The following is a 20,469-nucleotide window of genomic DNA, read 5'->3' as shown; positions in this document are numbered from 1 at the left end:
TGAAATGGATTTCCATGACCGAGCAGCCGCACACAACCCTAAGATCATCATGCGCAATGCGAAGTGGTGTAAAGCCATCCGCCATTGGACTTTGGATCCGTTGAAACGTGCTCTCTGGAGTGATGAATCACGCTTCACCATCTGGCAGTCCGGACGAATCTGGGTTTGGCGGATGCCAGGAGAATGCTACCTGCCCCTTAGTTCCAGTGAAGGAACATCTTAACGCTACAGCATACAATGACATTCTAGACAATTCTGTGCTTCCAACTTTGTGGCAACAGTTTGGGGAAGGCTCTTTCCTGTTTCAGCATAATGCCCCCGTGCACAAAGCAAGGTCCATACAGAAATGGTTTGTCGAGATCGGTGTGGAAGAACTTGACTGGCATGCACAGAGCCATGACCTCAACCCCATCGAACACCTTTGGGATTAATTGGAATGCCGACTGCGAGCCAGGCCTAATCGCCCAACAGTAGTGCCTGACCTCACTAATGCTCTTGTGGCTGAATGGAAGCAAGTCCCTGCAGCAATGTTCCAACATCAAGTAGAAAGCCTTCCCAGAAGAGTGGAGGCTGTTATAACAGCAAAGGGGGGACCAACTCCATATTAATGCCCATGATTTTGGAATGAGGTGTTTGACGAGCAGGTGTCCACATACCCTACATGACCAAAAGTATCTCCTTGTTTGATGTAGGCTCCTGTTTTGCTGATTCTCACTGGTTTTTGCTCTGTAGAACAGGGGATTGTTTTACGAGCACCGCAAAAAAAAGGGAAATTAATTCACTTGGGCAATAACAAATGTTTCAGAAGGCTGTGCTGTTACTTTGCCTTGTTAATTCAACAGAATTGCTGTCAATATGCAAGTCCTAAAAAACATGTATACACTGATGACAGTTGTTATGGAAAAGGCCCTTGATGATCCTATTTGTGAGTTTTGCAATCAGGTTTCTAAAGGGAGATTGTGAAATGGAGGACCATTTGAATTAGACTGCACATACCTAAAGATGCTCCAGAACTTTAGCGACTACTAATTATTTTTGAAACCTCCCGCTTTGGGCTGGTGGTGTCAATGTGTAATTCGTACATGCATAATCTATGAGCAGAATTTCCTCAATTGACTGTAACTGTTTTTCTGGAAACTGCTATGCCATTTTCTCAACGTTTTCCCCCACTTGAGCCAGTCCACTAGCAATTAGAGTTCAACCAATGAGCTTCACCCGCTCACCATATGAGCAAAAGGCACATGATGCACCCGCAGCAGAACGAGAGAGAGAAAGCAATGACGTGGTGCACAAACCTCCACGTATGCAAAACATAGTACGCAATTTTATTTTGGCTTGTGAGCACTACTTTTTGAACTGCTGGCTAAAAACTATACAAAAGTACCGGAGAATCTCTTTAATAAAGTTGGATACAAATAGGCCTACACAACGTTTGTGCTTCTCTAACCCTTATTCAAATGTTGTGCTGTTCAAGTTGATGCAGTTTGTTGGTCTGTAATTCTAACATCTATATAATCTCATTACCTTGACGCCGAAGATTGGTTTAATTCAATGAAAACGGGGAATAATTAACGCTACAGGTATTCAAACGGACACTACTACCATGCTGTTGCTGGTTTGCAGTATACTGTGATGGCTATCTTTGGATAGGCAGCGGTTCGTCCCAAATGTTTATAGTGCACTTCTTTCGACCTGGTCCCAAATGGCTCTGGTCAAAAATAGTGCACTATATAGGGAATAGGGTGCCATTTGGAATACATCCAATACTCTTAGGGGTTCTATTTATTGTTTGTTCTGCTGTGGCAGCAGATTCCTCCTGCCATACATCTGTAACATATGCAGATGAAATACGTGTTTTGTACACCTGTGAATCCCTCCTGTACAATTTCCTTTTGATTACAACTCAAGCAAATCTCTCTCAGACTGGAGAAACCAGAGAGGATCCCCCAATTAATGTCTGTCGAGCACTCAAGCCCAAGAGGGACCTTCAATTAACTGTCATGGAGTTACGAGTGTATGGTAGAGATATCCTCCAAAGTGCTGAGAATTGTCAAACATGGACACATTCATAACCTCTTTATGTGATCGCCGCCCACGTCTTTTTTTGCCTGGAAACATATTTTTATCGCCCGGTTATTACTACTGTGGGTATAGGGCAAGGGTTTCATCTGAGATGATATGACAATAATCCAGGAGAGGAAGGAGAGGAGAGAAAGAGAGAGAGAGGAGAGGAGGGGGGAAGGGCTGTCTAGTGTTGTCAGCGCTGCATCGAGCATAGATTGGACTTTTCCAGGCCTCACCAGTCTTGGCGGAGTTGAAAAATGAAAACTGACAGCGAGTGTGTCTTTTATATTATGCTTAATGGCCGCACTTACGATGTGAACCGCATGGTTGTTCACATGAGTAATGCTTCATACACGTTATCAGGGGCTGTTTATCCGGAGAGAGAAAAGGGAGAAAAACCGATAGGGAAGGTTTGTGAGACCAATGTTTCAGATAATTCGCACATAAGAGGTAAAATAGTATTTCATTTAATTCGTACCAACTATTGCTCGTCACTGAAGAGAAACCAACAACATTCTGTCAAATAAACCTGCTGAAAAGATCCTCCCTCTGCCTTTCTGGTGCAAAACTAAAGGGGTCCTTTAAACACAGGCTTTTATCAGTTGTGAAATATGGGTCCCAGGTGGTAATCAGCTCCTAATAGAAGAGTAAAAGCAAACAGAAGAAGTCAACAGAGGCACAAACAATTAAAACCCTGTTTCTCAGATCAAAAAGGAGCCAAGTTCAGCCTTTGTGAAAAGGCCAAGAAAATTATACCAGGAAAATAAACTAATAAGCCATCTACTTCAAAAGTAATTTGAAAAAAATAATTAACCCCTTATCGGCTACAGTGAACTGCACAGGGTTCCGTTTACCTGAGCTGTAAAGATGGAAGTGATAACCTCATATCCAATCCTTGCAACCAAGTGTCAGAGTTGTGCTAAAGTGCACACTTTAACATCGTCCTATGTATTCATTAATTTCCCTGGGCTTTCAGTGAAAGATTCATCTGGAAATTAGACTTGCTGATTGTTGTGATAAAATGTCTGCAGTGAATTCCAATATCCTCCTATCATAACAATAACACACCTGAAAAAAAAGAAATAACATTGTTTGCTTCAGTGATATCAGCAATATAAGCAATTCCTGAAGATTTATTATCTAAGAGTAATGTACTTGTGTTTATAGGTCCATGTCTGTGTCTAAGCGAACAAAACCTAATAGCTGTTAGAGGTTGTCTCGAATGGAACACATACATTTAAGTACAGAGAGCAGACACACACACAGCAGCTGCCAGACTAGAGACTGCTTTTTTTCGCTCAGCTTTCTCTACTGTACGTGCCTCACATTTCAAGCATGAACTCAGAGTGCAAAGAACTAGCCTACATTTGGTGCCATACACACGGGGTGTCTATTTCAGAACATCCCCAAACACACAGACAGACACAGACATACAGGCAGGCAAACAAACCACCCAGCAAAACATCCATCCACACACACACACACGTGCACACGCGCACACACACACACAGCCCAATCCCAGAACAAATATTCTCAAAGGCACAATAACAGTTAGTGGACTGTATAGACATCTCAATAATAATAATAACTTCAATATGCATTGTTTAAACCGTGATCAAACATTAGACTGGGCTGATCCTTTCAGCCATACCTCAGAGAAACAGTAATCATCCTCTTACGTAAAACAACTCTCTGTGACATTGTGAAAGGTAACCCAAGGCTGAGGGTTGCCCACATATGCTGTCATCACACATCATTTTGCAGCAGTTTGTTTGGACTATATGACACAGTCGAGGTCTAGTTCAACATGATGTAACCCAAACTGTTAAAACGTATTACCTTCAGTGTTGGAATACAAAATATCATACATGTGGATGCTTGGAAGTGCATAAATTGTTCCATGTCTTACGACGAGTGCAATAATAGCACAGTTTGGGAATGTGTGGAGGGAAAAACTTGAAATCGATCACATTTTAGAGAAATAGCTGACATCCAACCCCGTGTATCAAAAAATACACTTCTCAGAATTGAGACACTTTTCAGAATTGAAAAACCTATAAATCTTCAACCAGGGACATCCCTACTGTATATTAATAAATAGGATCCAATGGAAACGCATTGTGAAATCCCAGTACATCTGGGAATGAGCCTGCTAGAACAGCCCTTGTCGGCTGAATCACGACTGAATACAGAAATAATATAAAAAGATATGGACTCATTTGGAGGAAGAAGTGAGGAGAATCCTGAGAGGGAGAGGAAAAAGCCTCAGAGCGGGTGCCGCGCAGGGGCCGGGGATTCGTCATTGAATTAGCATGTTCCTCCTATCATCAGTGCAGATTGCGGAGGTAATTCATTCCTCCATTGCTAATGTAGAGGAGGGGAGGCAGTGTGGACGCTGCGGGCACTGGCAGGGACGTGAGTCTGGAGAGTAACGGGAGTATAGAAACACTGCCTCTGGGCAACAGATTGGCTTGCTGAAGTCTAATGCTGATCCTGGCCAGCAGACTAAGCCAGACACAGGCCCTGTTCAAATCATAATACATAATAATAGAATCCACCCTTCCATTCTTGTTTCCTTCAGGTAATCACAGATCTATAAGTGATTGGATAGGTGAAAGCAAGTTCGCCACCCACTTTTTCCCCCCAATCCAACCAATTCTGGTTATGTGATTACTTCAAGGAAGTGAGGTAGGAATGATGCATTTTCTACAGGGCCCATGGCAGCGCTGCTCATCTACAGGGACATGGGGCTATTGACTATGGAGAACAATGGCTCTCGCTATCAGCAGCCGCAGTAAGACAGGCGACAGGATCGTCGACGTGTGTCCACACCAGAGAGAGAGAATGTGGGAGGAATAAAAATCGCAATTTTCCACATCAATACGCTCTCCCTTTCAAGTGATGTCCACTCGGACGCCGAGGACATGGGGTTGGTTTTGTCAAAACAAACAGTGTCATCTTTTGCACATTTTTCCTCAGCACCTTGATCTCTGATCCGGGATAACTCTGGAGCATGTAGAGAGGGGCCTTCGCTGTTAGCATGCAGAGCACCTTGGCTCACTGCGAGGCTGTGCCTTACACATTCAATCCCCTCTCTCTCTCTCATGGTGTTCTAGGTATGTGCAGCACCCATTTCCATCCATTCTGTGAGCAGACCTACATAGAAATGGTAGAATGGCCCACATTTAAGAGGTAGAGGAAATTATTGAGTTGATTGGAAAGCAGTGAATTCACCTGAAATGTGGGGTGAACTTACTTGGCCATTTGCTTGTGTGTTACAGTTAATGTATTAGCACGGTTTTCTTGTATTGTGCTGTGCACTCATAAAATAACGCAACAGCAGGCCAATGTTCGGCCACATAGAGATACTGGTGAGCTAATTGGTAAGCTGTGTCACTGGCGGCATGGCGCGCACCTTATAATTTACAATAAATTGGGTCATTTGGAGCCGTAAGAGCAGCACTTGCAATTTGAGGCTCGCCAGATGAAATTGCATACCAATGTATTGACATCTAAACAATTAAGAAGCAGTTGGTGAGTTGTGTGGGTCTTAATTGGCGCTCAGGGGGATTTTTTTTATGAAAGCAATCAGCAATTTCATTTTACAACTCAGGATAAATAAAGGGGTTCCCCAGCTAGGCCTGACCCGTGTCCCATTGAGCTTCTAGACCGAGGCCCAATGTTCATCGCTCAGTCAAAAAGCTGCTTTTTAGATGCTTACTCAGAGAATTTAGACAATCTATCTGTGCTCTGGATGCATAAACAGGCCTTATAATTGTGTGCCCGATGAGACTTCTAGGGTAATGTCTTGTTTAAAGTAATCGTCTCACTAACAGGAGCTGATGGAGGAACGCCTCTTTTTAGGAGCTGTTACATGAACGCCGTAGCGGTTTAAAAAGAGCTGTGACGCCATGTAATGTAACAGTGGATTAGAGTTCATATGTGAGACACATCTGGGTGTGATTGGTCATGAAAAGGTGGCTGACCCATTTAACTTTAGGGCTGTGTTGGTCATGGAATTTTTACACTTTGTAGTTAATGTTAACACTAGATTAAATGTTTGACTCATATATTGAAAACGGCACATAGTTGGTTTTTAGGGGTAGTCGCTCTTTACAAGGTTATAGGGTATTTGTGCCAGCCCTATTTAACTTACACTTCCAGTCACTGCGTGTTGGATTCGACCCCATCCACTCCCACCTGTCAGCGAGATCCCACAGGCTGATTCTCTTACATTGACATAAACAGCATTCGCACTAGACAAGGCCCCGATCTACCAGGGTCAAAAAAATAATAATCCTTACACAACTTCATGTGATTGAATTCTATGTGTTAACAAAATCTGTGATATAGTTATGTTGTAACTTGAATTTAGACACCAATAGTGAGTAATGACTTTCTAAACAGGTACATTTGACTTGATGTTGTAAGAATAGGGCTGTCAAACAATAAAAAAATGTAATAGAGTTAATTGCAGGATTTGCTTGCTATTACTCACAAAATCCCGAATTTGCTCAATTTCAGGTGTAATTTACGAATTTTTATACAAAGAACATGGCAGGAATATTGACTGTCTAAAGTATTGGTTAGCAAAATTAGGTAAATTGAGAAAGCACAACCTTCCCTAACCTCGATGTCAATTAGTTTTACATGGCAATGTAGACTTTAATTGTATAGATTATGCATTTTGGATGTTTAATCATGATTGCAATTAATCATGATAAAAAATTGTGTGCCCCAATTTTTTTTAATTAAAACTCTGATAGCCCTAATAATTGCCTGAAATTACACAGTAACAATAGTTTTTTACTGAGTTACAGTTCATGTAAGGAAATCAGTCAATTACAATAAATTAAATAATCCCTAACCTATGGATTTCACACATTTCGCACAGCCATGGATTGGCCTGGGAGGGCATAGGTCCTACAACTGGGGAGCCAGGCCCAGACAATCAAAACAAGATTTCCCCCACAAAAGGGCTTTATTACAGAAATAAATACTCCTCAGTTTCATCAGCTGTCTAGGTAACTGGTCTCAGATGATCCCGCAGATGAAGAAGACGGATGTGGAGGTCCTGGGCCTGGCGTGGTTACACTTGGTCTGCGGTTGTGAGGCTGATTGGACATACTGCCAAATTCTCAAAAAATACTTTGGAGGTGGCTTATGGTAGAGAAATTAACACAGAATGATCTGGCAACAGCTCTGGGGGACATTCCTGCAGTCAGCATGCCAATTGCATGCTCCCTCAAAACATGAGACATCTGAAGGCATTGTGCTATGTGACAAAACTGTACATTTTAGAGTGGCTTTATTGTCCCCAGCACAAGGTGCACCTGTGTAATGATCATGTTGTTTAATCAGCTTCTTGATATGCCACACCTGTCAGGTGGATGGATTATCTTGGCAAAGGAGAAACGCTCACTAACAGGGATGGAAACAAATATGTGCACAACATTTGAGAGAAATAAGCTTTTTGTGCATATGGAACATTTCTGGGATCTTTTATTTCAGATCATGAAACATGGGACCAACACTTTACATGTTGGATTTATATTTTTTGTTCAGTGTAGTTAGTGTTTAGGCCTAAGGGTATAATGTAGGTATCTTGCATCCTAGACGAGCCCCTAAATAGGCACTATGTTACAGCCCAGGTTCTCTGTGCTGTGGGAAGAGCTAAGGATGCTTGTTAGACACACGTTTGACTGAAACCCAGTCTTATTTTGTACAGTACCTTTAAAGTGCTTTAATTTCTATATTGGCATTCAATGTGCATTCAACAGATGAGTTAATCAACTGAGCATTGCAACTCTATTCCATGAATCTGCAAAAATGGTATTGAAAACATATGTGTTTCAGTTCAATGTCTGGCTTTTTATAGCCGTATAACTTGGAACTGTAACAAAAATATTTTTAATACTTCTTAGATTTAACGAGGTGACAAGTGTTTTTGCTACTACCATTACCATAGCTGTCTGTAAACAGAAATGTAATATACTAGCTGCCTTTCTGCTGATTGTCACCTATTTGTACTTGAGTATCTGTTAATGACAAACTATTTGCCAAATGGTAAATCGGAAAAGAAAATGACATTTTGCTTGTAATGCTGCAAATATTCAATCAAAATCCACAAATACCTCGTTATTGGCTAAGGAGAAACTTCAAACAAGTTGCTCATGGACAGCAATAAAGGAAAATGAGTGCATTTTCATCTTCCTCCCCTTGATTACTTCACTTCAATCCAGTGCACCCACTGCATACTAATTTCCCCCTAAGGGTCTGTATCTAAACTTAGGAGAAGTTATTTTCTTACACTAAAGCCTGTCTGGCTCTTACTATAACGGGCATGTTCCACTGGTTGAACCCAATTTAGCCTCCTCAGCCCTATCAATACAAAAGTGGGCTAGCAAATAGATGAATAAATATTGAGCTGTGGTAATCTGGAGGAAAGTTGCTTGACCTCCACGCTCATCGCCGACTGTATGGAGTATTACATGGATTTAGGACTCGGGGTGAGGAAGGGGATTAGGGTAATTACAGCTATTATATGCTCAACGTAAAGACTATCTGGGGCCTAAGCGGCCTCATGTCCATTTTTTGACAGTTCAATTAAAAACATAGTCATCTGACATGACCCGAGTGATTGATCCCTTCCCCGTGCTCTCTGCCTCCTCTTCTTCCAGAAGACACATTGTTCCTCATACTAGCCTGATAGTGGCAACTTTTTTTTGTTGTCATTTTAGCAGACGCTCTGATCCAGAGTGACTTACAGGACCAATTAGGGTTAAGTGCCTTGCTGAAGCGAACATCAACAGATGTTTCACCCCGTCAGCTCAGGGATTTGAACCAGCAACCTTTCGGTTACTGGCCCAATGTTATTAAACACTAGACTACTTGCTACCTGAACGGTGCCCGATGGGGATTGAGGGTTTCTGTACCAGTGGGAATAACACTTTGTACCTGTCCAGGAAGGTATGATTCCAGTGGTGGGGGTAAATTTCCTCTCTCTCTGGGGGAAGAGCTGGTGGCAGCAGCTAACCCCACAGGCCTTCCTTTGCACTGGGGACGTGGGGGAACGCCCGCACTGTAAACCCAACTAAATCCCCCGATACTGATCCCTTATGAGATGGTAAGTGGGTCTGTGATGTTGTTTACTGCTGAGCAAGACTACTTCACCCCGAGAAGCTTCATGCACTCCAAAGCTTCCGCAACATATCTAACACATATTAAATTCCAAATAAACAAATCTGCCATCCGTGACACTTGACACGTAGGCAGTGGAATACCCAAGGAATATCAACACACTTAATGGCAGCTAAATTCGCAATGTCACAAAATGTAATTTACCAGTATTGTGCGCTGAAGAAATGAGATGCTGCTTACCATGAGCGGGATCGGGTGGTCCGAACTCCAGATTATATCTCAGGATGTAAAAATTATTCCACACGTATAGCTGGTTATCTCTGGGATTGTAATCCACAGCCGCGATATACTGGTACTGGTTGGGAAAGTGGATATCCACATACTCTCCACGGTTCTGTTTGGTATTGTAAACATAATCTATTAAGCTTTTGCTGACTTCACTCTCGTTATCTTCATATGTGGACCTCACTACGTAGAGTACTCCACAGATCATGAAGGCATTGGAGGCCGATCGCTTGTCATACGTCGTCTCCCAGGTGGCCTCGAAGCGCAGTGTGTAAGGGTTCAACTGGCTGATGACCATCATGCCATTGTTCTGCTCTGTGGCGTAGATCACCCACAGGCCGTTCTCATCCACGGCCAGGTCGATGTCCGTTTTCCCACCCCACTTGTAGGGTGACGTGTCATGATAGTTGGCGTTATTGATGATGGCCTCGCCGCTTTTGATTCGGGTCCGTATGTCAAACTTTACAATGTTGCGGGTCCTCTCCTTGTTGAAAAACACGGCCCCATCGTAGACCACAAATCCAGTGCCGTCCACCCGGTGGGGGAGCTTGTACGTGATGGTTTGCCGGGCGTTTTGGAAGTCGTCGAGGGAAGAGTACTCAATGAGTGTGTCTGTCCGGTAAGGAGTCCAAGGCATGAAGTAGATTTTGTCACCGGCTTGTAGAGGGTCTTTGCACCATGACCCGGCTTGCTGCTCCGCTTCAAAGAGAAAGGAGGGATCACCGACAGCTTTCAGAGTCCCAGGGCAAACAAAAACTAGTGATGGGGGAAGAGTAAAATAAGAAACAGATTTAAGTCAACAAATCCACGTGAAACGGAGCAAAATAGCAAAAGACAATGTCAAGATATCTCTAATTTCTCCATTTTGTTTTACGGGTTGTCCAAAAAGAGAGTGGGGACAAACACACATTAAAGTGCCCAAAAGACAACTACAGCTATAACCAATGTTCACAAGCAGTGTGGGGAGTTTGGTTTTGTGCATAGAAAGAAAACAAGGAATAGGAAAGTTGTTAAGCAAATGTGTCGTATATGAAGTAATACCATAACTTTCTGAAACAAAAGAAGCCTTGCCTCTTAGACATCTACTGTAGGGGAATAGAAAACGAACGAGGGGGAGAATAGAATAGAACAGAACGAAAACCAAACAATAAAATCCTGTGAACAAAAAAAGCAGGCAACTAAAGTCATTTGGCAAACAGACAGGAGGTTTCAATCGAGAGCAGGATTCAGCGGGTCTGAAAATGTGTATTCTGAGACATTTGCCACTTACACCACTCTTTTTTTTACCATACACCTGAGAGGTTTGTTGTTGTGACAAAAATGAGGCAAATGTCCTAACCATTTAAAGTTACAGGTGAGCGTGTTCTTGAGGTGTTTTTTTGTTGTTGCTCTGAGTATGTGCATGAATCAAAGGAGAGAAGAGCAGCAAGTGGCAGGATAAGGGATGAGGGGGAAGAGGGAAGGGATAAGGGGGGAGAGGGAAGGGATAAGGGATAAGGGGGGAGAGGGAAGGCATAAGGGGGGAGAGGGAAGGCATAAGGGGGGAGAGGGAAGGCATAAGGGATAAGGGGGGGGGGGGGGGAGGCGCTAAGAGAGAACAGGACATTAGAACCAGTAGATTTCAAAGGACCAGAAAACACTGTTACCATGGCATGCTACGGAGAGGGGTTTGGAAGCCAGGCAATAGGAGATTGGGCTGAGTAGCAAAAGCACCCAGGGGGATGTGGGAATAAACCCCTATGGACTCCAGCTACTACACTCTGCACTTACAGCTGTACTGCTGCTCGTGTTTTATCATATTTGATTCTATAAATCAGTCTCACTCCCATCGTTGCAGTTTACGGACTACTGTTATACGGGGAATGTGTTTGTTGCTACTGCCTGCTATGGGGTTGGCACACCGTAGTGGGGATAGAATAGATTTACAACCGTATGCCACAAAACAAGGATCTTGGATTGTGTCAGTTATTTACCTTTTTGCTCCACTTCTATTTTAAGCATTGGAAGAGAGAATGAAAGGGGTGCAAGGGGAAAAAAAGAGATTAATATGAATTAACTGTCATCTCTATGGTTACATATGCAGTAACATATAATGACACGTGTGAAAAGATAGGCGGACCTATTTTGAGAAACAGGAGATACAGTAAACACCACCAGACAGCGCAGACGACCCCCTATCTCGAGGGAAAGATTAAGGTTAGGACACCCAGAGAGGTCCAAATGGACAATGTATGGAGCTTTGGCCAAGTGTTAAGCTTGGTTTATAGAAGGTTGGTCAACCACACTTGGCCACAACAATGTTCATTTTATATTCAGACCGACTGTCTGTAGGCTGCTAGTGTGACTACCGCTGTCACTTTTGATAACATATACACTATTTTGACTTTTGATATATCTGGATGTAACCATTGAACATCAGACCATAAAATAATGTTAATGACATTGCTGTGAATTTTGATGAACAGCAATTGACCAACAAACTATAAGCCAAGTAACTCGGCTGCTAACAGAGTAAATTGTTAATATCATATGTCTATCAAATATTTCCACAAAAAAAAACCTCAACTCAATTTACAGTTTAATAACACTATTGAAAGGGGAGCTGAGGCCACCCGGGTGGCGCAGTGGTCTAGGGCACTGCATTGCAGTGGTGCCACCAGAGACTCTGGTGTGCCACCAGAGACTCTGGGTTCGCGCCCAGGCTCTGTCGCAGCCGGCCGCGACCGGGAGGTCTGTGGGGCGATGCACAATTGGCCGGTAGGGATATCCTTGTCTCATCGCGCACCAGCGACTCCTGTGGCGGGCTGGGCGCAGTGCACGCTAACCAAGGTCGCCAGGTGCACGGTGTTTCCTCCGACACATTGGTGCGGCTGGCTTCCGGGTTGGATGCGCGCTGTGTTAAGAAGCAGTGCGGCTTGGTTGGGTTGTGTTTCCAAGGACGCATGGCTTTCGACCTTCGTCTCTTCTGAGCCCGTACGGGAGTTGTAGCGATGAGACAAGATAGTAACTACTAACAATTGGATACCATGAAATTGGGGAGAAAAAGGGGGTAAAATTTAAAATAAAATAAAATAAAAAATAAAGAAAGGGGAGCTGAGTCCCATAAAAGAGGAATCTCTACATTGTCCTTTTAAAAACAATCTGATCACCAGGGTCGTGTTCAGTAGGCAGAAACTGGAGATTTTGTTTTTACTGAAACAGTGAGGGGCTACCTGGACTTGAGTAACACTGATGAGAAATATAAATGTTAGTTTTCCGTATTATTATTTTTTTTTCAGTCGCATGCCGTAAATGGACACGACCCAAGTTTTTAACACAAATACCAAACACAACACTTTCTTTGTGCTAGCAACAAACAATGCAGTACTAGTTAAAGAATTTGTGTCATGAAACCAGAGGTCTAAAATAAGTCCTATAATCGCAATTTAGAGTTAAACAGTTTGGTTCAAAAATAGAGCCTGCAGTTCAGTTTACTGTACAACATTGCAGTGATCCTACCCTTCATAGATGTTCCAAGGCCTATTTCATTAGTTACAGATTGATATAGAATCTATGATACACTAAGTTGGTGATTTAATATTTTTGCACCAAGGCTTCCGGCACCTTCTGAGTATGACAAAAACAAACCCTGGAGCATCTGCTGAAATTTGTGGTTTATTTCCCCTCTCTCCATTGAGGAAGTAAATAATCAGTTAAAATAACTACTAAAAGTAGTGTGTTACAGTTAGAGAACAAAACAGAGGTGTAGCAATGCTTTGACATTCACCATGCATTAAGTTGCAAAGTAAACATTGCACTTAATTAGTTGTGTAAATTGAGGTTCACGATTAGTAGTGCCACTTGACTTTTGGATTGATGGTGGATTGACTCATTTGCTAGTTCATCGATCTGAAATTCGTATTGAATGAAACACAATAATGCTAACCAAAAGGTGCAAATAGCGTTAAGTGTCACATCTGTTTTCAAATAAAGACAGCCTATTAGTACTCTAAAGCAAGAATATCATACAGATTCTATGAGCTGTTAATTTATCACAATGGGACATTGAGTAGAAAAAACAATCAATATCAATAGCAAAGGTTTCATGAGGCTGTCAATTTGATCAGATAGAATACAAAGATGCTTTTATAGTACAATGCATGCTATTTTACTGTTCTAAAATATATCCCTCAAGTGTGTAGAAAAGTGTGAAAAGAGAAAGAAAGAAAAAGGAGAGAAAGAGGGAGAGGCATAAGCATGCCCTCCACTCTGCAAAAATGCAAGTGATTCAAGTGTGAGGAAGGCATGGTTAAGAATGAGCAGAGTTCTGGCTACCTACAAGATAAACGGCAGACGCAAACAAATGAACAGACAGCAGACATTCTCAGACACAGCCAGCCAGATAAAAATTGAAGAAGACGGAAATCTGAAAAAGGAGAGGAGACAAGATGGAAGACCTGAGCAGACATTAGTGTAAAACTAAAAAGGTCATCAGAAACTGGTCAGTAGAGGAACATAATGAGAGTCAGGGAGCCAAGGAAGTATCCTGCAGATTGCACAAGGGAAGAAGAGAAGTGAATAACATTTAAAAGAGCAGCATTTCAAAAAACAAGACAGCACCGTAAACCCTGCCATCATTATCACCAAAAATAGCAGTAAAGGGGTCCCTGTTAACTTATTTTAAGGTATACACCTATAAATAACATGCATGTTCAGTCTTTATTTAATCATTACTCTACTTTAACCTTGACTTAGAAAAAAACTCTCTACTTGCTGGAGTCAGAAGCTCCTTTGATTTGCATGTAATGTACTTTCTGGAGTGACTAGACTGGTGTATTGGCTGCAATCCATGGCCTCAGAAGCCTGCTGACCACTATGTAGACTCAATCAGTGGCTCCAGTCTCGTCCGGAGGGCAAGAAATGAAATTGGATTAAATTGGGGAATAATGCAATCTCTAAATAATATAATTGAGCAAAGCAAAACTACACTACTAATGTCAGCAAATGTAAAGAGTAAAGTTCTCAAATGTAAATGTGATGGAACATAAGCTGAAGCATTATGCCTATTTTCTTTGCCTGATTAAAATACTTATGTCTGTTTCTATATTGTACCGTTTTGGAGGATAGCTATGATAGCAGACGATGACATAAAACAAAATTAGGTCTGACTGCTTTGGAATCCTGTTAACATATGTTTGCATGCCTCTGCATTTTTATAAGGTGCCGTAGAAACAGTCGTGGCCGATTTTGTCTCGCTGCTTCGATGCAGAATGCAAAGAATGATGTTAATGAAGACTTGTATGTCACTTTTTATATCATCCTGGCAATTAACACAGGCAATTCAGAGGGCTACTAGATGCCAGGTGAAGGCCCAACCCACAGACTAAACACAGAGATAACGGGGCCTAATGAGGATAGCTCTTGACATGAACCAAATAAGAACAGGAGGTAGATTTATGGAAATAGAGGTTATACAGACCCAGGTATTTTAACCATATATATGGCGGAAATATAGGTTTTTGTTGGTATGTGCTACTTTGAAAGATCCAAGACGTATCGAAGATGGACCAGTTCGATTTGAAGGCTTGTTAAAGAGAAGTAAATACATTACACAGCAGATTACATCAAACCAGTGGCAAAGGTAAAATGTGTTAGATATATTCTGAAGTAAGATTGTCAGTTATGTTGCAGAGGCTCTAGAAGCCTTGCTTTAGTCTAGAATGATGATGCATATGTCTACTGGTCTTCACTCATCTCACTTGTGGATTGGCCTAATAGGGGTTTAATATGTTGACTTGAAAAATATATTTCCTAGGACCTCTCTAAGGGCCATATTTATTCATAGTTTGAACCAGGTCAACGTTTTTAATCAAAATGTCTTCATGTTCACCATATGATTTGCTCCCTCTGGTAAAAGTGGTAATAACTCTGCACTTATGCGGAAGCTTACTAAATATTGCCCAGTGAAGGCAATTCTTGGCTCGAGACAAATCTGATACTTCAGAGTTTTTAAAGATGGTCTTAAGGGTAGTCACTGGTCACTGGTTGGGTGCTTGTGTGAGGAAAGACAAGGGGTTGGTGGGGGAAACACAACCAAACACAGCACTGCCCCATGGAACACAGTCTACAACAGCACTGGGTGGTCTAGCTGGGTGGGGGAACACTAAAAAAAGGGCTGGACTGGGGGGGGGGGGGGGGGGGGGGGACACTAAGAACTTACCAGGGCAGTTGATATACGACACATTCTGTATCCTCGGTCCTATTTTGGGCGGACATGGACCTTTACGGAAATTAAGAAGCAAAAAGATGGCGCTACATGCATGGACTCTATGGATCAACCAAAGAGTATAGAGAGGCTTGCTTGGGATCTTTTACAGAAATCTACCTACAGCTGGGAGTTCCTTTGACATGTTTCGAGGGAAGTTTGTCTCCTTCCTTCCCAGAAGGGACAGGAACCCCCCCCAAAAAAATATTGAGGGTGTCTAGGTGGACCTTGGGGTTAATCCTATGATTAAGGTCTCAAGCAAAACAGCAAGAGACGGATCGATAGATCCCTATAACTTTGAGACAAGCAGAGCAAGATCCTGAAAAACAATACTTGGAGAGGGATTTTCAGCTAAAAAGAATGAATTACGCTGTGGTTTCGTAGTTTAATCCTATTTTTCATTATTACATAGTTCATTGATAATCTCGGCGCTTAAAACATTGGAGAGGTCAAACTTGAACTTGTAATGAGGTTCGTATTCTAATGTTGTTCGCTTAGCTATTCATATGAACATGCTACGGAGAATGGTTAGAGCAGGAATACTGGCTTTGGGTCGTGTAGACTATAATTATTCCAGATGCTCTCAGACGCTCTGAAATCATTTGAGTAAGTGGTCAAATCTACACGATGTACATGTTAGTAGGTTGAGCTCACAAACACATTAACAGCTAAAATAGATTTGTAAGCAGCTAGTAGAGCTGGATCATGCTCAAATCACTGAAAGGGAAAATCCACTCAAAAGCTATCTTTTAAGTATTTTTTTCATTAGTCCACTGTTGACACAGTCCCATAAACGTTTCGCATGTCAACAGTCAAGTTTTTAAGATATTGGACTTTCAAGAAGCAAAGTATCACCGACCACATCATAACGACTGCATCAACAGTGGAGGACTGAAAAAAATGACTCAAATATTGTTTTGAGTGGATTTTCCCATTCTTTTGAATTCCCTGGCAATTCATTGCACTTGCATATCAACAACATTATTAGGACAACGGTTCAGACAAGGGGCATCTATAGACTGTAGATTATTTTGGAGCTAAGTCACAATGAATATTTTAGCATCCAAGTGACAAATCTTTTAATCCTATCATTTAATGTGATACAATCACCTTGTTGAATTATCTAATTGGAGGCATTCTGTTTTCCGTCATACGAAACATCTGTTTAACAGATCTCAACACCTGTTGTTCAGAAACTACATAGAACCATTGCAATGAGCAGTGGTGATTATTTTGCTGATATCAATCCTAGCCATGCATCCCAAAGTGCACCCTATTCCCTATATACTGTAGTGCACTACTTTTGACCAGTGCCCTATGGAGCCCTGGTCAAAAGTAGTGCACGAAAAAGGGAATAGGGTGTTGTATCTGAGGGATGACTAGATCACACCATTTATTGTATTACTTTAATATAGCGCTCCACTAACATCGTCATATATTTAAAACTTACCCCAGCACGGTCCATTGACAAATGGTGTAGAGATAAAACACTGTATATAGATCCTCCCTAGGAACCAATACTCATGCAAATAATTTGAATTTATCTTACACTAGAGTGTAAAGAGAGATACATTATCGAGAAAGTGAGAGAAATTATAGAAAGAGAGCCAGAGAAGAGGACAGAGAACTGTTAAATGCATGATGGAAAGTTCATACTTACTGTAGGGAACACACTCATACTGGACCTCCAGATATTTGTAGGTCCCTGGACAGGGATCCGGGAAGACATCAGAACCTGTGATCACTATGCACTGGGTTCGATTGTTGCACCTGGAGAAAAATAAGAGAGAAGCCATTAATAAAAGGCAGCTTCCCTTAACAATCTGCACACTAGTAATACAGTACAGTTATTGTTGTTCTAATAATCAATAAGTGCAGACAAAGAAAATGGCATCCTATGCTCGGAGCAAATGGCATTGTTCCGTTCCTTGTCAATAGTTCAAACTTGACTTAAAAAGAGGCAAGAAAAAAAAACGATGCATGCGGCAATTGCAAAAATCGCTGAAGTTGGAGACTTTACATCTCCCTCACTAACTTTAAGCATCAGTTATCTGAGCAGCTTATCGATCGCTGCAGCTGTACATAGCACATCTGTAAATAGCCCACCCAACTACCTACCTCATCCCCATATTGTTTTTATTGACTTTTCTGCTCTTTTGCACACCTGCACATCTACCAATTCAGTGTTACTTTGCTACTATATGCCTATTTATTGCCTTACCTCCTTACTCCATTTGCACACACTGTATATAGATTTTTCTATTGTGTTATTGACTGTACATTTGTTTATGTGTAACTCTGTGTTGTTTTTATGTCGCACTGCTTTGCTTTTTCTTGGCCAGGTCGCATTTGTAAATGAGAACTTGTTCTCAACTGGCCTTTCTGGTTAAAGAAAGGTGAAATAAATAAAAAATTCAAAATACAACGGTAGCCCTTAAAAACATCAAAACATTGATAAATAATGCAATGACCTCCATTCGAAACCACAGACACATACACTGTACATTTACAACCATGAAGTGATAATTGCATTTTTATGAAGATAATGGTATTATATTAATCCTTTTAGCTCTGCTATTCAGTTATAACAATGTTATACCCAAGGTCAATACATTCTGTTTTGATGCTTGGGCATTGTATCCATTACTCAATAACATTGCGTGTTTCTATCAGCAGGGGTGGTTGACAATGTAATTGTGTTCACAGCAAAGGGCATATGCAGAGCATATATCTTCTCCGAAAAATCTTGATATTTAACATAAATCGTGTTCGTTTCATCTGAGTGGATATACTGATCGACAGATACCCAGCAAAAATAATTACAAAATCTCTAGTTTCACGTAACATTTCCTCTGCAGAATGTACTGTCTGTGTCATTGTGCAGCAGTATCATTTGTGTTGGCAACACCGTGACTTTTAAGGAGACAATTTTGACAACAGTATCCCCCCCCCCCCCCCTATTTTCTGAACAATGACCTTTCAGATATACGTTACAGACATTTTAATTGAACAAGAAGTGTTTTGCGGTTCCAGGGAATTGCAGGTGGCCACCCCTTGCTACCTACGAATCATGATAAATACATCAATACACCGAGCTGGCCATCTTGCCGACGGAGACTATCTGCAGCGCATAGTTCGTAAATCAATCGACCTGTTCTGCTGATTTAGCGATAACATTTGGTTCTCTTGTCACAAACCACTGCCGACATTTACAATAGATCCTTGGAAATACATGACAGTTTGCTGGGTAAATATTTATTTATTTTGGTTTGACTCTTCCAGCCTCGTTTTTAAAAGGCATCCTCAGTGTACTGTCATTGACTATAAGTCATTAGCATAGTCATGCTAGCCTATTGTCAATGGTTACCATAGATATGCAGTGAATGTGTAGACATACCTTTCAGATAAAACTTGACAAAGTCTTTTTTCTTAAGGATCTTTTCCAACTTTCTGCAGTGCAAAATCCACCGACTTGTACAACAATTCAGTGTTAAAATGAAAAGCCCACTAAATCATGATAACATTAGGGAGCTGAATTAGCCATTAGATGTTTCCTGACCGGGCCTGAAGGCAATTAATCTCTCTCAAGCCCCCTTTCTTTTTTTCCCGCCTTCCCCAGTCAGCATCCATGACAATTAATATAATTCACTACTCTATTTTCTTCAAATACATACAAGGAGCAAATGTTTACTTTGTCAAAGCGAAAATGTAATTTGTTTTGCTTTTGGCATGAGTAAAAGCAGTTATAGCTCAGTGTAAAATCCAATTTAGACAGTGTCACGAAACAAAACGCAAGCTGTATATTCCCAATGGTCACAGGCACGAGAGTGAGAGAGTGAGAGAGAGAGAGACCAGAGAGGTGTCTCATAAGGGACTTTACTTTATTAACGACCTTCATGTGTGATAACAGATGAGAAAATCAGCATATTTGTTCATAGAAATTAGTTACAGCCTCCCGAGTGGCGCAGTGATCTAAGGCACTGCATGGCAGTGGTAGCTGTGCCACTAGAGATTCTGGGTTCGAGTCCAGGCTCTGACGCAGCCGGCCGCGACCGGGACACCCATGGGGCGGCGCACAATTGGCCCAGGGTTTGGCCGGCAGCGATATCCTTGTCCCATCGTGCACTAGCGACTCCTGTGGAAGGCCGGGCGTAGTGTACGCTGACACGGTCACCAGGTGTACAGTGATTCCTCTGACACATTGGTGCGGCTGGCTTCTGGGTTAAGTGGGCATTGTGTCAAGAAGCAGTTTGGATGGGTTGTGTTTCGGAGGACACAGGGCTCATGACCTTCACCTCTCCCGAGTCCGTATGGGAGTTGCAGCAATGAGACAAGAATGTAACTATGAATTGGATACCACGAAATTGGGGAGAAGAAAGGGTATAAAAAAAATATAATAATAAAAGGAATGAATTACGATTCTGGAAACACACCTCATGCTGAGCCCTTAATGTAGCGCTTGGCTGTCTTGCAGGTTGCATTTCATGAGTCTGCAGTGTGTCAACATTTTCCATATTTTATGTGGTGACTTTGATAATCCCGTATTTTTTATGCATAAGCATATCATGCAAAACTAATATGAATTGCAGCTGGCTCCAACTCAAAAAAATTGCTGGAATGGAGTGGAGAATTAACGTCTGGCTTGTTACGTGTATAACATCACTACAAAGATTCATGAATCTAATAAGAATCTAGGTGTCATGTAGGAAGGAAAGCATTAGACAAAGAAATATCCC

At 41.7% G+C, this 20,469-nt stretch overlaps 1 protein-coding gene across 21 annotated transcripts in view; it reads right to left on the bottom strand.

Moving 5' to 3' along the window:
* adgrl2a (adhesion G protein-coupled receptor L2a) overlaps positions 1 to 20,469 on the bottom strand; it is a 177,242-nt gene that overhangs the window by 48,117 nt on the left and 108,656 nt on the right. For 15 of the 21 annotated variants that reach the window (XR_008752843.1, XM_055862295.1, XM_055862290.1 and 12 more), the window contains 3 exons: positions 17,394 to 17,503; positions 11,463 to 11,477; positions 9,445 to 10,245 (listed from right to left, as the gene is read on the bottom strand). Coding sequence is in view for 20 of the 21 variants with exons in the window: in XM_055862295.1 (XP_055718270.1) it covers positions 9,445 to 10,245; positions 11,463 to 11,477; positions 17,394 to 17,503 (926 nt within the window). In the remaining variant the exon portion in view is untranslated. The remainder of the gene's footprint in view (positions 1 to 9,444; positions 10,246 to 11,462; positions 11,478 to 17,393; positions 17,504 to 20,469) is intronic. The other 6 variants (XM_055862278.1, XM_055862281.1, XM_055862286.1 and 3 more) reach the window with 2 other exon arrangements.

The sequence above is a fragment of the Salvelinus fontinalis genome, chromosome 14, assembly GCF_029448725.1.
Source record: "Salvelinus fontinalis isolate EN_2023a chromosome 14, ASM2944872v1, whole genome shotgun sequence".
NCBI classification, from domain to species: Eukaryota; Metazoa; Chordata; class Actinopteri; order Salmoniformes; family Salmonidae; genus Salvelinus; species Salvelinus fontinalis.
This window is presented reverse-complemented; position numbering and strand designations above follow the sequence as displayed.